Source organism: Rhinoderma darwinii, chromosome 1, assembly GCF_050947455.1.
Source record: "Rhinoderma darwinii isolate aRhiDar2 chromosome 1, aRhiDar2.hap1, whole genome shotgun sequence".
NCBI lineage: Eukaryota > Metazoa > Chordata > Amphibia > Anura > Rhinodermatidae > Rhinoderma > Rhinoderma darwinii.
Window position 1 is genome coordinate 428,715,670 of NC_134687.1, and position 17,602 is coordinate 428,733,271.

The 17,602-nt window shown below is 45.1% G+C and overlaps 1 protein-coding gene across 1 annotated transcript in view; it reads left to right on the top strand.

Annotated features, from left to right (window-relative positions):
• The first annotated feature begins 722 nt into the window (after positions 1 to 722).
• Positions 723 to 17,602, top strand: part of MYO1H (myosin IH) — a 160,818-nt gene continuing 143,938 nt past the window's right edge. The window contains exon 1 of the mRNA XM_075853654.1: positions 723 to 973. Within this exon, the coding sequence (XP_075709769.1) occupies positions 962 to 973 (12 nt within the window). The 5' untranslated portion in view covers positions 723 to 961. The remainder of the gene's footprint in view (positions 974 to 17,602) is intronic.

Genomic DNA, 17,602 nt, shown 5'->3' on the forward strand with positions numbered 1-17,602 from the left:
GCTTACAATGTATGGATCCATAGCGATCTTTGTGTATGCGACCAGTGTCGTGGCCAAAGTCGCCGTGTAGCCCCAGTCTAAGGCACCCTGCACACGGCCGTGCCTGTAATCATGTAGGGGGGGTGTCACGAGGGAGTGGTCTGGTGGCTATGAGAGGGGGGGCAGGGGGGTGCCGCGAGTTTGCGTAAGCGCCGCCGACGGGGATAGTATTCTGATCATTGTGACAAGTTGTCACAATGACCACATGCCCAGAGACCACGCTGATTAGTTTCTGGGCAGAGCTCAGTGATGTCAGCTGTCTGGAGACAGCTGTATCACGGCGCTAAATGCTGCCACAGAACGGAAAAAGTATTAACTCTGCAGGACGTTCTAGAACGGCCCTGCAGAGGCAATTGAGGACCGCCCGGACGTTTATAGTCTATGGGCGGTCCGCAAGTGGTTAATGTGTATTTAGCATATCTTATTAATAAACTAGGATGTAATGGTCAATTATGGGAAAAAATATTTGTTTTACATTATGATTTTTGTTTAAATCCTCTAGCCGGCTGTATTCAGGCAATGTGAATGGAGTGACTTTCATATTAACTATCTCTGAACAAGAAAAATATTTACACATTTGTAGAATATTTTATTTCGGAAAATGATCCTCTTGTGACATAATCCTGTTGAGGTAACAAGCTTTCTTTTCTCCCAAACTAGATTAATTACTCTGTAATGAAACAGGCCTAATGAAGGATCAAGAGTGGTTGAAACTCAATCGAGAAGAAGGTAGAGTTACTGCTTCTTATCTACATAGCAGTCCAGCTAGTTTTATAGAAGGATCTAGCCACAGGCTGAGCTTCTGTCTCTGAGTCTGAATTATTAAGGATTCTTCCTAAGAGAACGGTGCTCCTACATCATGCAGTGACTGCAAAAGTGTATGGTAAAGACCTTATTAGATCTGCCTTCCTGAGGAGCCAGAATGGAGAAACAGGTAATCCTAATGGTCATTTCTGTATTTTCTATGGTATAACAGCCACATAATATTACAATACAGCATGGCAATTGGCATTACAGTTTTTTTTAGACTTGTAAGTCGATAAACTAAATGAAAAAAATAACATTTACATAATACAGCTTTAAAAAATGAGATAAAATTGCTACAACCTTGAATAGTGAATTCTGTACAGTGTTTTTTTTTAATAGAACCAGTTTGGGTTACATATAGATTGATGGTTACTAGATTTTATTAAATAACATGTCATCTTTATTCTATGGAGTATGTATAAATGAATGATTAACTTTCATAATTTTTTTTCAGGGGTCGGCAATAAAAAGAACAAAAAAAAAACGATTCCACCATTGTTTTGGCAGGGTTTTTTTTGTTTTTTTAAAGCCGTTCACCGTGTGGTATAAGTGCTAACTTTATTATATCGGTCGTTACGATTGTCGTAATACATATAACTATATATGTGTGTTTCTTTTGTACTTTTAACACTTTGCTAAAATTTTTACTGTGAATTTCTTTTTTTTATAAACTTTATTACATTTTATTTAATTCTTTTCTAGTCCCACTAGGGAATCCACAATTTAATTGTTTGATCGCTTTAATACTGCTTTGGTTAACCTAGTATTACCAAAGCATTAATGCCTGTCAGAGTGAGGCTGGATTCACATGAGCACATTATGTCCGTAATGGACGGAACGTATTTCGGCCGAAAGTCCCGGACCGAACACACTGCAGGGAGCTCCCTGCAATGTGTTCGGTACGGGACTTGCGGCCGAAATACGTTCTGTCCATTACGGACGTAATGTGCTCGTGTGAATCCAGCCTAAAACTGACATGCAATCTATTAGGCATAATACACCTATAGACATAGAAGGGTGCCGATGGGGAAACAGAGGGAGCCCCTCCCTAAGTTAGATGCCCTGGTCACTATTGACTGCAGCATCTAAGGGGTTAAACATCTGGGATCAGAGTAATCTTAAATGGCGGCCGTTGCAGCGGGTTGTCGTCTGTATAGTACAGCCAACACCCACTGCTGATGGCACATCTGACGAGCTGCGTCGTGTTAGTCCTCAACACGACGTACAGTTACGTTGTGTTTTGCGGCTAGGGGTTAATGGGGTTTTTTAAATGGTCTTCACTGAACTCCGCACTCAGCAACTTTGTAATATATGTGTTTTCCAACATGTCAGGGCCGCTTAAGTACAGACATTCACGCAACTCATCAATTCAGAAGGTTGTATGGACATTCTGCTACAGTGCACACAGTCTATTGTATAGTCGTTACTGTTTCTATACTTGAGCAATATGGCATTCCTCTACTCTTGTGTGACCATTTCTGTATAATGCATTATTGTACTACTGCTGTACACTGTTATAATAATGAATACAAAAGTGTTTTATATATTATTTCAATGGTTTTCTATTAAACTGCATTGCTAGCACAACAGAATTTACATAGCAGGTTTACATCACATTTACCTTGTGTACATTTACACTGTCTGCGCACTGTTTCGATTTTCCACATGGAAGATTATTCCCAGTGTTGTGAATATTATTCATGTGTATTGCTTCACATGTATTTGCTCATCCGATCTGATCTGAGTAATTCTGCTAATTAGAACAAAACTTCAGGTACCGATGTAACAAACTCCAATAAGTTAGAATTGGCTTTAACTTCAGTTAGTTTTACAAAAGATAAAATAAAAGGTTTTATGTGTTTCAGCTGTAAAGCTGGCCATACACATAAGGTAGCTGTTGGGCGAAAACTTGTTTGGCCGACTGCTGTCTCTCTTGACTCCCTATAAACATGCATCCTCGGCTTTCAGGACTGCATGTTTATTTCAAAATGAAGATAAGCCACTGACAGAGATGTCTAGCAGCGCTTTTCTTTTAGGGTGAAAAAGGATTGGGCATGTTGAAATCCAACATTCCCAATTCTTGTTTTCCCATCAGGGGCCAGTCAGGCTTCCACCATATACACCGAAAGGTTGGTTAAGAGATTGGCCAACATTCATCTAAGGTATATGGCCGGCTTTAAAGGGTAACTAAACTTTCAAAAAACTTCTGACATGTCATAGTGACATTTTAGAAGTTTTGTTCAGTGGGGGTCCAAGCACTGAAACCCCCACCGATCGCTAAAACGAAGCGGAAAGCTGAGAAGTTGGTGTGCTGGCTCATAGACTTTCTTTTCAGCCCGTAGACCAATTTCTCAGCTTTCCGAGAAAAGCTGATCAGAAACCAAGCGGCTCAGTGCTCACCCGAGCGCTTCTGCTGCTTCGTTGTAGAGATCGGTGGAGTTCTCAGACCCCACCAATCAAAACTTCTGACATGTCACTATGACATGTTAGAAGTTTTTAAAAAGTTTAGTTACACTTTCAGAAATTGTTCCATAGTTTTACATTGCAGGACATGGTAGTCAGTTTATCTGTAAATAGCAGCAGCCTAGAAAAATGTATCTTTGCATTCACAGTTTTAAATCTGAAATGTGGTTTGCTAATAGCTTTACAATTATAGATATAGCTTTCCCTACAATAAAACTTTGACTACACAATGTATGTAAGGTCCATACGTTAAAGGTTTTTTTTTTTTTTAATTATCCCACAATCCCTTTATCTAGCTTAAAAAAGTTCCCAGGAAGCATAGAGCACCAGTGGATTGATACATTTTGGCGCCCGGAAGGGTGTTCTTTTAATGAAGGTTTTCACCTGTCTCTTTTCGTTAAACTTGGTAGAGGAGAGGTTCAGTGGAAAAGTGGGAGACGAGAGAGGGAGTGAAAACCATTGGCAGGTGGAATAGCTTGTCCCATGTATTGAACTGTCTCTCTCTGCCTGTGTCTTTACCAAATAAGAAGGGAAGGCTCCTAACAATTCTCTATTGTTTCCCATCATCTTGAAATGAGTGTCAGATCACACAGGGGGTGCTTTGACCGTTAACTGCACAATTTAGCCCTCCCTCCCCACCTTGTGAAGGGCGGGCTCTTCATCTTGGACTTTCTCAGATTAGACAGCGAGAGTTAGGGAAAAAGAAGCAGTCTTGATCCTACAGAATGGGCTTACCCTGAGTCTTTGTTCACAGACTGCCCAGTGTGAAATCCACAGCGACATTAAATGTTTTCTAATGAATAATTACTCAAAGGGAATGCAGCAATATATGTGTAATGGATTGTACAGCGTTAAAACGTTTTATACGGAGTACAAAAAATGTTATCCGTCACAAGCATGGTAATTGTTGTGGGGGAGCTTTTGTAATGGGGAGAGGGAGGGGGTTGTGGATCTGAAAAGCTGATCTGATGGTTTGACATTCCAAAACAAGAATCAAAGACAGGCTTTGGCAGTAAAGTAGAATTTCAAGAGGGCAGTCAGAAAACCCGTCCTGCATTTTGAGCTTTGAGGAAAGAATGATTTCCCTCTTTTTCTACAAGTCATCACACTAGTTCCCAGTGTTTCTGAGGGCTAAAATATACTGTAGGTATATTGCGACCATTCGTTTTTTATTAAGCAGATTAACATTTCATTTCTTAAAATGCCCAGCGATTAATGGGCTTACACAATAGTGAAATCCAGCAGTTTATAATTAGGCTTGCTACTCTTTTTGCATTTTCATACACTGAGCAGAATTCCCAGCAACATATTAAAATTGCTCTACACAGACATATTGTTCTAGATGAAGCAAAGAAGTTTACTAACATGAGTTTGCCAGAAATGAAAAATTTGGTGCAAATGTTTTATGTGGAATCATGTTTACTAGAATCTGAAATATCATACAAATGTTAAAAAAACACTAATACTGTGTGGGGGCAATTTTACTGTGAGGAGTGCACTAAGGGGGCACTATTACAGTGTAGGGGCAGTAAGAAAGCCCTATTAATGTTATAAGGGCACCAAGGGGGTATTTTTTCTGTGTTGGGGCACTATTACTTTGTGGGGCACAAAGGGGGAACTGTTACTGTGTTAATGGCAGGATGGTATTGTTTAAGGGGCAGCAGGATGGGAAGTTTGTCTAGAGGGTAGCGAATAGGTGGGGAGGGTACCGTTAAAGCGAGGAGCCAAAGATTTCTGGTCAGCAAACTTTGCAGAGACTGTTCTTGAATGGGAGAAGTCCGGCAGTCTGGGCCAGATAGAGTAGAAAGTGAAAGACTTCAATCAGAGAAGACGTCACCTGTGAGTCAGTGGATTTCACTGTACTGTAATCACTAATAGGGTCTGCAGAGTGCCTGTGTGGAACTGGTATCTACCACTATATTGTCACTGTATGGTAATAATATTGGTCTTTGTATAATGGTCTTTATTCAGTAACAGTGTGGTGGTATTATTCAGACACTATGTGGTGGTAATATGTCATCATGATGTGGAGAAATTATTTGGCCTTTGTATAGTGGTATTACATTGTAATTGTATCACTGTATTATTTAGAGGCTGTATACAGTACAGCAGATTTTGTTAAGCAGAGGTTGTGGCTGCCGGTGTTTGGGGAAAAAGGATCCCAGTCTCCTCTGGAAACCTTTCTCTCTGATAACCGTCAGCCACATCCTTTGCTGAGTCTGTTGTAGTAGGAGCTATGGGAATGGGGGAAAAGTGCAGTGTGCACAACACAGTTGGTCTGTCCAAAGCTTCACAATTCATTTTATTTAAAGAGGCTCTGTCACCAGATTTTGCAACCCCTATCTGCTATTGCAGCAGATAGGCGCTGCAATGTAGATTACAGTAACGTTTTTATTTTTAAAAAACGAGCATTTTTGGCCAAGTTATGACCATTTTTGTATTTATGCAAATGAGGCTTGCAAAAGTACAACTGGGCGTGTTGAAAAGTAAAAGTACAACTGGGCGTGTATTATGTGCATACATCGGGGCGTGTTTACTACTTTTACTAGCTGGGCTTTCTGACGAGAAGTATCATTCACTTCTCTTCAGAACGCCCAGCTTCTGGCAGTGCAGACACAGCCGTGTTCTCGAGAGATCACGCTGTGACGTCACTTCCCCAGGTCCTGCATCGTGTCAGACGAGCGAGGACACATCGGCACCAGAGGCTACAGATGATTCTGCAGCAGCATCGGCGTTTGCAGGTAAATCGATGTAGCTACTTACCTGCAAACGCTGATGCTGCTGCAGAATCAACTGTAGCCTCTGGTGCAGATGTGGCCGACACGATGCAGGACCTGTGAGTGACGTCACAGATCTTCACTGCCAGAAGCTGGGCGTTCTGAAGAGAAGTGGATGATACTTCTCATCAGAACGCCCAGCTAGTAAAAGTAGTAAACACGCCCCGATGTACGCACATAATACACGCCCAGTTGTACTTTTACTTTTCAACACGCCCAGTTGTACTTTTGCAAGCCTCATTTGCATAAATACAAAAATAGCCATAACTTGGCCAAAAATGCTCGTTTTTTAAAAATAAAAACGTTACTGTAATCTACATTGCAGCGCCTATCTGCTGCAATAGCAGATAGGGGTTGCAAAATCTGGTGACAGAGCCTCTTTAACCCCCCCCTTGAGAAGATACCCCTGGGTGAGAAGTTAGTGACTTCATCAGGTAGCAATGTGCCTGACTGTTCGGACACTTGCCGGACAGATGCCGGTGTCAGGCTGTATTCCTTCAGTGCAATCTGGACAGAGGCTACATGGTGTGCTGATAGCCTTTGTGTCCGTTTGTGTGATCATTGTACACGGGGAACAGGTCCTAATGGAAATTGCTACTGCAATCTGCAGGTGGCTGCGGCAGGGGGACCACAGTAAATCGTACATTTCTTGCAGACCTGCCAGGATTCTGTCGAATTCAGTGCCTAAATTCTGACAGAATCCGCTATCATTCCACATATGGAGTATTTTATACACTATTCACACACTCAGGATCTGTGTGGATTATACTGTAGCACATGTGTTGACTCTTAGGCTATGTTCACACGGGGTATTTTGCCGAGTTTTTTGACGCGGAAACCGCGTCGCAAAACTCGGCAGAAACGGCCCGAGAACGCCTCCCATTGATTTCAATGGGAGGCGTCGGCGTCTTTTTCCCTCGAGCAGTAAAACTGCCTCGCGGGAAAAAGAAGCGACATGCCCTATCTTCGGGCGCTTCCGCCTCGGACCTCCCATTGACTTCAATGGGAGGCAGGAGAAAGCGTATATCTCGCTGTTTTATGCCCGCGGCGCTCAATGGCCGCGGGCGAAAAACGGCGCGATAATTGCCGCGAAAATCGGCGTGCAGGGAGAGGAATATCTGCCTCAAAGTTCCAAACGGAATTTTGAGGCAGATATTCCTCCCCCAAAATACTCCGTGTGAACATAGCCTTAGTAGGGTCTCAAAAAGTTCACTATTGACATGTAATGGTATCAAAAAGAGGAACAGATCCGTAAATGGATTCCATTCATTTCAACTGGTTTGATTGTGGTCTTAAAATGGCCAGAAAAGAAAAAACTTTCACATCATTCTATTGTCATTCTGAAAAATAAAGTCTATTCCATGTGAGAAATTGCCAATACCTAAAGATATCTTACACAGTTGTGTACTACAACCTTCACAGAACAGAAGAAACTGGCTATACCCAGGATATAAAGACAAGTGGGAGGCACTGGTTCATAACTGAGCAAGAGGACAAACACTTTAGAGTCACTAGTTTGACAAACAAACACTTCACAAATCCTCAGGTAGCAGCTGTAACAGTACCCTCAAAACACCAGTGTCATCTTTAACAGTGGAGGCGACTCTAGGATTATTGTCTGAAAATGCCATATCTGAGATTATCTGGCCAATAAAAGGAAAATATTAAAATGGGAAAAAGAACACAAACATTTGTCGGAGGATGAATAGAGAAAAATGTTATGGATAGACAAATCCAAATTTGAATTGTATATGACAATTGTGAGTTTCAGAACAAATGAAAAGATGTTGAAGACTGCTTAACACCATATGTGAAGCATGGTGGAGGAAATGTAATAGTTTAACTTGTGCTGATAAAGTGGGAAGTTTGTACGGATTAATCCTTTCATTGCCAAGGACATATCTCAAACATACTGGCAGGCAGACACTTCAGTAGCTAACAACATATCTGATATGTGTGTGCTACTAACGACTCTAATTCAGGCTATATTCTTAGCTATCAAACAAGACCTGGATCGCTATTAGCGCCCCCTTATCAATCAGAGAGTATACTTGCTCTATGTCACATATGTGGGGTCTTTTTTTTTTCAGAAAAGGAGTGAGAAGATGATCAGTGGCTCATCTAATCACCCCTCTGCGCCTCATTAGGCAGTTTATTGACTCCAGGACCCGAACGTTTACCAGTGTCTGGACAGGAGCGTCAAGTCACACCAAGTACTTGCACCACACACAACCATCATTAAAGTTTGTACATTTTACGCTGTCCCTATCCCGATTTTTAGAGTAAAATCCACTGACCATTTCTTTAGTGATACCCAATTATCACTAGAGAGGAATGTCTAATACATTTCTGATGGATGGAAAAGATTTTCATCAGTCAGAAAATATATTTTTATCCACTGATGGTCACCATAAAAGATCGTTTCCAGTTAGTTACATAATTTCCCTAAAAATATCTGTATTAGTTAACGCATTAGATTAAGTTTAGGGAATTGCGATTATTGATTAGGGTTAGACTGTGCTCACAAATTGCGGTCAATTTGTGTTTTTTGCTGCAATTTTCACAAAAATTATAAAGTTTGTATAGGGGGATGGAAAATGATATACCTATATAATCCTTAATTTAATTTGCATGCAAAAATTGATTCCTGTGATTTTAGCATTTCTTTAACGCACGCACCTGTAAACGTAGAAATGTGCCACATGTATCAACTCCTCACATGTTAAAGTTCCTTGCAGAGTACATTTTGTTTGCAGAAAGGTTCTGCTTGAGTACGCATTTTAGTCACAAACGTAAATTTTCATGCAATTTTTGCTTATAATTAGTTTGATGTAAAGTTTCGTGAAGGTGGTTGTATGATGTGCGCTCTCAAAAAAATTAACATTTTGCCTGAATAGTAGCTGTTTGCTGTGTGCAGTATATATTTTTAACACATTTGTGAATGATGTCCAAATATTGCATAGCTTCTGTTTTAGCATTTTTGAAAGCATAAGCTCTTGTTGATGTAGATGTATGTGGTATACAGTATATAAACTTTGCACACCTTTATCTATTATTTTTACATAGTTTTTGAGTGTAAACCTCTGCTTGTATTTGAGTTTTAGACATAAATGTATCTTATAATGCATTTTTTTTATTTTTTATTCCTGTTTGTCATAAAGTTATGTGAAACTGGACATGGCTGTTAACAGCACGCCAGTACAACTGCAATCGTCAGGTTGTCTGCTTTCAGGAAATATATAGGGTTTGTTACTTTTTAACATTTCAAGGGAATCTGTCATCAACAAATTTACCCCAATACGTTCCAGCAGAGTACTAAAAATCATGTTTCTTCAATTCCTTAAAACTTCCCAACGACCCCTCTGTACCTGTTAATAGTTATTCAAGAGAAGTCCGGCTTATTCATGAGATTCTTGCTTGACCACTCCTACCCGTGTTTGACTGACAGCTTTTCCCACGTCCTACGCCTAAATTAAATCCTGCGCCTATAGCCGATGAAGAGGCAAGCCCTAATCCTCATTATTACCCTGGTATCCACCACAACCAGGGGTACCGGGAAGAGCCGGATACGATCCAGTACCTGACCATCTGCAGTGAAGGTTGGGCATTGGGGCAGCCACAGGCTGGTATTACTAGGCTAAGAAAGGCCTTCCCACCATAGTAATGTTAACCTGCTACTATATTGTAGCTGGCTGGTTATAAAAAATGGGGGGCCACCACTTCATTTTTCCCAATTTATTTATTTATTTATTTATTTTTTAAAAATTGTGTGGGTCCTCCCCATTTTCCATAACCGGTCAAATACAACATAGCAGCAGCAGGCTATCAATACCAGGGTGGGAGGGTCCACGCTTTCTGGCCTTCCCCAGCCTAATAATACCAGCCTGCGGCCGCCCCAGTGCCCGGCCGTCATTACAGTTGGTCGGGTGCTGGATCGCACTCAGCTCTTCCCGGTAACCCTTGTTGCGGTGGGAACCTGGATAATAATGGGGGGGTTAGTGTTAGCCTCTGCATCGGCTAAGACTAAGCCCCGCCTTAGTAATGGACGCTGTCAATCAGCCAGTGGCCACTAAGACAGTAGTAATAAAGTTTAAAAAAGAACAGACACATAGAAAAAATATTTTATTGAAATAAAAAAAACACACACACACAACCCTCATTAAACATTTTATTGAAAATAAAAACGCCATCATCGAAGTAGTCCTCGAATCCGATGTAGTCCAAAATTCGAACCTGTAAAAAAAAATCAAAAACACAAAAACCTCCATTAATAACAAAAAAAAGCCAAACAATTGCTATAATTACCTTTCCTGGGTCCGTGACAGTTAACTAAGCAATGACAGCTCTAAGCTGTCATTGGTTAGTTTACATCACGGGGTCCCAGGTTATCCCGAGGTCATTAGCCTACTTTTAAAAGTAGGACAATGAACTGAGGTAACCGGGCACCACGTGATGTAAACTAACCAATGACCGCTCAGAGCTATCACTGCTTAGTTTACTGATGCTTGTAAGGGGAGCACGATCACCAGGATGTGCCAGAATTTTGGCATATTTCAGGTGCATGCGCCATTAAAAAACCCTAGGGCGGGGACTCCTTCAGATACAAAGGAGTTCCTGTGCTAGGAGTTATTAACAGTCATTCACCTACTTTCAAAAGTAGGGCCCATGTGTGATGTTGTCTGCTGAGCCCTGTATCTAAGCCTACCACATAGTAGGCTTAGATACTGGGCCCATGTGTGGTACTGTCTGCTGTGCTCTGTATCTAAGCCTAGCACTAAGTAGCTTTGGATACAGTATCACACCATGTGTGATCCCGTCTGCTGGGCCCTGTATCTAAGCCCTCCACATGGTTGGCTTAGATACATGGCCCATGCGTGATCTTGTCTGTTGGGCCCTGCATCTAAGCCTAGCACATGGTAGGCTTAGATACAGTGTCCATGCGTGATACTGTTTGCTGGACCCTGTATCTAAGCCTACCACATGGTAGGCTTAGATACAGGGCCCATGTGTGATAAAGTCTGCTGCGCCCTGTATCCAAGCCTTCCACAAGGCCCATGTGTGATCCTGTCTGCTCAGCCACGTATTTAAGCCTACCACATGGTAGGCTTAGATACAGGGCCCATATGTGATACTGTCTTCTGGAACCTCTATCTAAGCCTACCACATGTTAGGCTTAGATACAGGGCCCCAGCAGACAGTAATCTTATACTTACCCTCCTATTCAGGCAGGGTGTAGAGCAGGTCCTGACGCCGTTCAGCTGAAAGACGTCAGGACCAGCGCTACGCTCAGGAGCGAAAATAATAAGTATACTGTTACTATCGTAACAGGGCCCATGTAGTGTTTTACATAGGCCCCAGTTACAATAGTAAGGCCTCATGCACACGACCGTAGCCATATGAACGGCCGTGATTTTCGAGTCGGCCGACCACGGAGTGACAGCTGCGAGCCGCCCGCAAATCGCGGGCCGTGCACATGGCCGCGCCCATTATTTTCAATGAGCCCGGACTGCAGAACATGGCCGTAATAAGACTTGCCCGTTCTTTTCGCGGTGTGGGCTCCTGGGCCATGCACGGACCGCAATTCTCCCGTGGATTTTCGGGGGAATTGCGGCCGCAAAAGCACGTTCGTGTGCATGAGGCCTAACTGTAAACAGACCTGGTGCTGGTGCTAAGGACCACTAAGAAATTGACCCAAAAAATATATTCTGCATGGCAACAAAGATTAATATCTAATATATGCAATATATGTAATAATAAATACAAATTCATGTAGACTTTTTTTTTATACTTGGTTAACTCCTTAGTGGACATTAGCCTATGTTGCAGCCACCAGAACAGGCACTGGTGATGGAGCGGTCTGCAACCACGTTTGTGACTATATGTTTATATGTTGTCTTTATGGTAGTGTGAAAGCCCTGCCTTGGGCACCAAGAAGGCTTGTCTCACCACTGACCTGATTTTACACATCACTTGAGAGTTCACCCCACTCCGCACTATTCACAATCACAGCAGTGTCCCCCCTCTCCTCACCAGATGGCACAACAGTGTCCATCCAACTCCCCTCCGTTAATCTCAGCAGGGCCCTCTCCACTTCATTAAATAGTCAGCCTCCTCTGCCCTATCAGCAATGAAATTAGAAAAGAGTTCCGCACTCCAGTGGTGGTGGTGGCAATAGAAAGATGATCACTTAGTTCAGAAAGATATCAAAGGCACACACTTTTTAACATGAAAGGTATCAAAATATTTACTGGTTATTGTCACGATGCGGGGTGTGGACCTACTGGGCCGTACAGCGTAGCGGGATGGCAGCTGGCCAAACAGGTAAAGTACAGAGTCAATAATTCAGAGAGGATAACTGAGGCAAAGTAGACAGTAACAAGGCAGACACGTCAGGGACCAGTTGGCGGGTAGACGTCAGGTGTGGCGCAGCAGAACTGGCGTGGAACACAGCACAATACGGCAACAGCTCAGCACGGCACTAGAACAGGATAGCACTGAAACAGGATACAGGATACAGGAACAGGGTACACTGGAAGACACTAGTAGATCATTAGCATGAGAAAATTCGGGAAACAAACAACGCTCTGACAAGGAACATGAGGGCAGAGCCCCTTTTATAGCCCAGAGCATCCTGGGCTAGATTGCAGACTTCCTGCAATATGCGCGCACTGGCCGTTTAAGATCGTGCACGCGCCCTCCAGAGACAGTCTTGGTATCCGGAAGTGAGTGGCGGCGCCTCACAGGAGGACGACGCTGCACACAAGTCAGATGTCCATGGCCACGGCCGTCGAGGGGTAAGTCAGAATGACGGGCCGTGGCCATAGATATTACAGTATCCCCCCTCTTACGCCCCCCTCTTCTTGGGACCAGAGCGGGAGAGAAACTTCCTCATGAGGACAGGAGCATCGATGTTCTCCTCTGGCTCCCAAGACCTCTCTTCTGGGCCAAACCCCCTCCAATCCACTAAATAAAATGTCCTTCCTCCTAATCTCCCTTACTTGAAAAGTCCCAGATAAGCCGCCAGGCACCACTGCGGAACTAGGAGTCCTGGAGTAGCGGTTCAGGACCACGGGCTTCAGCAAAGATACATGGAAGGAGTTAGGAATCTTGAGGGTAGGAGGCAGCCGCAGCTTGTAAGATACCGGGTTGATCTGTAGCAGGATTTCAAAGGGTCCGAGAAACATAGGGGCAAATTTGCACGACGGCACACTCAGCCGGATATTCCTTGAAGACAACCAGACTTTAGTCCCTGGAAGAAACTGCGGAGGAGCCCGTCTTCATGTATCTGCCTTTTTCTTCATGCGGTCCACTGCCAGCAGGATAGAAGATCGGGTTTGTTGCTATATCTGTAGAAAGTCCCTGAAAGTCGAGTCAGCTGCAGGCACCTGGGACATAGTAGAGACAGGAAGCGGTATACGAGGATGTTGGCCGTAGACGATGAAGAACGGACTAGAAGTGGTAGACTCACTAGTGTGGTTATTATAAGAGAACTCTGCCCACGGGAGCACCCAGTCAACATGGCGCCTGGAAACAAAGTGACGCAGATAGTTCTCCATGATCTGGTTAACCCTCTCTACTTGCCCATTGGACTGGGGATGATAGGCCGAAGAGTAGTCCAATTTTACACCAAGGAGACTGCAGAGTGCTCTCCAAAACTTTGAGGTGAACTGGACCCCTTGGTCCGAGACAATATGTAGGGGCAAGCCGTGCAGACGTGTTGAATGAAGAGGTCAGCCAATCGCGTAGAAGACGGCAAGGTGACGAAATGAGCCATCTTAGAAAATCGATCCACCACCACCCAGATCACATTGCAATTCGCAGAAGGAGGAAGGCCCTTCACAAAGTCCATTGCGACATGCTGCCAGGGAACAATGGGCACAGGCAGTGGTTGGAGCAGACCAGCAGGTCTGGTGTGAGCAATTTTATTTGCTGCACATACCGTGCATGAGGAGACAAAGTCTATAACGTCTTTGGGTAGCATGGGCTACCAGAACTGACGGGCGATTCGATCTTGGGTCTTACGAGCACCTGCGTGCCCTGCCAGCTTAGAACTGTGACCCCAGCAAATAATTCTTCCTCTGTCTGCCAGACACAAAAAAGTCCTTCCCGGAGGAATGTCTAACTTGCAGGGGGCTCACAGAGAAAATGCAGGACAGATCAACAATATTCTGTGGGGACTCCACAGTGTCCTCAGTTTCAAAAGACCTACACAAGGCGTCGGCCCTCACATTCTTGTCGGCAGGTCGGTAGAGGAGTTCAAACCGGAACCGAGCAAAGAACAACGACCACCTGGCTTGACGAGGATTCAACCGCTGGGCCGTCTGTAGGTAGGTCAAGTTCTTGTGATCCGTGAAGACCAGGATAGGATGAACTGCTCCCTCCAGTAGATGTCTCCACTCCTGCAGAGCCAGCTTGATGGCCAGTAACTCCCGATCCCCAATCGAGTAGTTGCATTCTGCGGAAGAAAATAGCTTGGAATAGTAGCCACATACAACAGCCTTGCCTTTCAAACCTCTTTGGAACAACAGGGCACCAGCACCAACAGAGGAAGCGTCCACCTCTAACGAAAACTGTAGGGATACATCAGGGTGGTGCAGAATAGAGGCTGACGTGAAGGCTTTCATACCCTTTTTAGTGAGGGTGGAGATAGGAACAGTCAAAGATGAGAAGTTGGGGATTGGTTGTCAATGCAAAGTCGTAGCGTCCATCTTTCTTTTTAACAAAGAAGAACCCCGCTCCGCCCGGGGATGAGGATTTACGAATGAAGCCCCTCTCCAGATTCTCCTTAATGTAGGCCGACATAGACTGGGTCTCTGGCAAGGAGAGAGGGTACACTACTGCAAGGAGGAGACGACTCAGGAACCAGGTCGATCAGACAATCATAAGCCCGGTGTGGCGGCAAGGTCTCAGCCTCCTTTTTATTGAAGACATCGGAGAATATGGAGAAAGAAGAAGACAACCCTGCCAATGACTGAAGCAGAGAAGGCTGTAGTGACTGGATATGACCTAGACAGCGGTCAAGACACATTGGGCCCCACTGAAGAACCAATCCAGGACAGGGGCATGCAGACGGAGCCAAGGCAAACCCAGCAGCACAGGGTTGACGGCCTTGGACAGGACAAACAGGGAGTTGAGCTCAGCATGAAGAGCTCCCACTTGGAGTCTCAACGACTTGGTCACAGACACAACTGGGTCAGGTAATGGCAGTCCATCCACCAAGGCAACGATCAATGGCCTTTCTAGATGGACAGTGTAGCGTCCATGGCCGCGGGCCGTCGGGTTTACTCACCTCCCGAGGCCCGCAGCCATGGATCCGTGAGCACTGGTCCCCATCTCCTTCCTAGGTGACACCAGCGCTCCCTTCCACTCCGTTCTGCTGTGTCCTGTAGGGTGCGCGCGCACGCTCGTGCGCGGCCTTAAAGGGCCAGCGCGCGCAAATAGGAAGTCGTCACCATCATCAACTGCCACGATTTCCTGGTCTATAAGAAGGCCCCAGGCCTTCTAATCCTTGCCTGAGCGTTGTTAGTTTTCCTAGTCTGTCTTGCAAATGGTCCCTTAGTGTTTCCCGTTCCAGTTGTTACCCGTGCCTTGTTACCTGTTCCTGTTTCCCGTGCTGTGCCTTTAGTATCTAGTCCTGCCACGTCCGGAGGAATCCATGATGTCCTGTGTCATCTGCCACGTCCGGAGGAATCTGCCACGTCCTGTGTCATCTGCCACGTCCGGAGGAATCCGCCACGTCCTGTGTCATCTGCCACGTCCGGAGGAATCCGCCACATCTGGCGTAACCTGCGGCACCTGTGTCATCCGCCACGTTTGGCGTTATCTGCTGCACCCATCTCCATCTGTGCCAGAGTTGCGGCCTCCGTCTGGGCTATCCAGGTACCGTTGTGCGGGACATTGTATTTAAGAGGTTTCCTGTTGTTTGGCCAGCTGTCTCCCTGCTACGGCGGTACGGCCTAGTGGGTCCACTAACCCGCTTTGTGACAGACAGTAGGCAACTGAAGAAGATCCACAAGGTCTTGGCAGATGAAGTTGGCTGCAGAGCCAGAGTCCAGGTAGGCAGAGACCGGATGGACCTCTCGCCAGCAATGATGGTTACGGGAATGAATAGTTTGGAAGAGAGTTCTCGATTAAATGCAGTGACGCCCAGAGTTGTCTCTCCAACCAAACCTAGGCGCTCGGGTTTTTTGGCCTCTAAGGATACAGACGCACGACATGGCCAGCGAGGCCGCAATATAAACAGAGTCCAGAGGTGCGCCTGCGCTGTTTCTCCTGGACCGATAATTTTAGCCGGTCCACTTGCATCGGAATCTCGGGCAAAGCAGGCAAGAGGGGTTGCTGGAAGTTCGGCGGCAGTCTAGGAAGCCGTCTCTCCTGACAAACTTCATGAGATCTCTCCTTCAGCCTTATGTCTACCCGAGTGGCAAGCAGAATCAAGTCGTCCAAGGCAGGTGGCAGATCTCGAGTAGCCTGTTCGTCCTTGATCTCGGACGACAGACCATGCCAAAAGGATGCTACCAAGGCCTCATTGTTCCAGGATAACTCTCCTGCCAGGGTCCGGAACTGGATGGTATATTCGCCCACGGAGGTGTCCTCTTGCCGAAGGTTGAAGATGTCAGGGTAACTTCCTTCTCCCAGTTATCTCACCCCGAATAACCACCTCTGTAAATTGAAAGCTGAATGCATTCATGGAAAACAGTACACCAGGCAGACAAATGTTGGTAGACATCTTTCCCTCAGTCAAGCAGGAAGTGAACTAACTTTATTTGAACAAAGGACACAAAATAAAATCTTCTCTGTAGGAAGGTGGGACGTGCTTAAGCCCCATTGGCTCCTCAACTGTAAGTTCTTCTGTACATCCCTCTTGCATTCCAGGGGCGGTGTCTCCATAGGCGTGCCCCTGATACATTCTCCATCTTATTAGATTCCAGTTCTTTGTGTAATATACTGATATATACATACATATATGTGAGGATAATATTTTTGCAAACAATATACATGGTAATGATCCCTGACAAAGATAGCAGTGACTGCAGACGAGACTCGCCCTGGTTCCTCGAAAACAGTCTGGAATAACCGCACGAACCACTGGAAGTCTTTGGTCTCGGGTCCTTGACGTTCCCAGATAGGGTTCGCCCATGCCAGGGCCTTGCCGGCAAGTAGGGACATGATGAATGCGATCTTGGTTCCGTCCGACGGAAATGCTCGGGCGTGCCGGATAAAATGAATAAAGCATTGGTTCAGAAACCCCCGACACGTACTGGCGTCTCCATAGAATCTAGAGGGCAATGGCAGCGAGAACCTGAGGGTCCGGGCCGGAACTGCCAGGAGGTGTAGCAGGAGGGTCGCCCTGAGGAGTTTGCGTAGAGGCAGGAAGAGAAGCAACTAGCGTCCCTAGCTTCTGTGCCATAGAGTCCACTGCCACAAGAAGTTGATCTTGTCTAGCTCGGAGATCCAGCAGTCTGCATGGTTTGGGAAGGTGACATGCCTTTGAATTGACCAGCGGAGTCCATGGC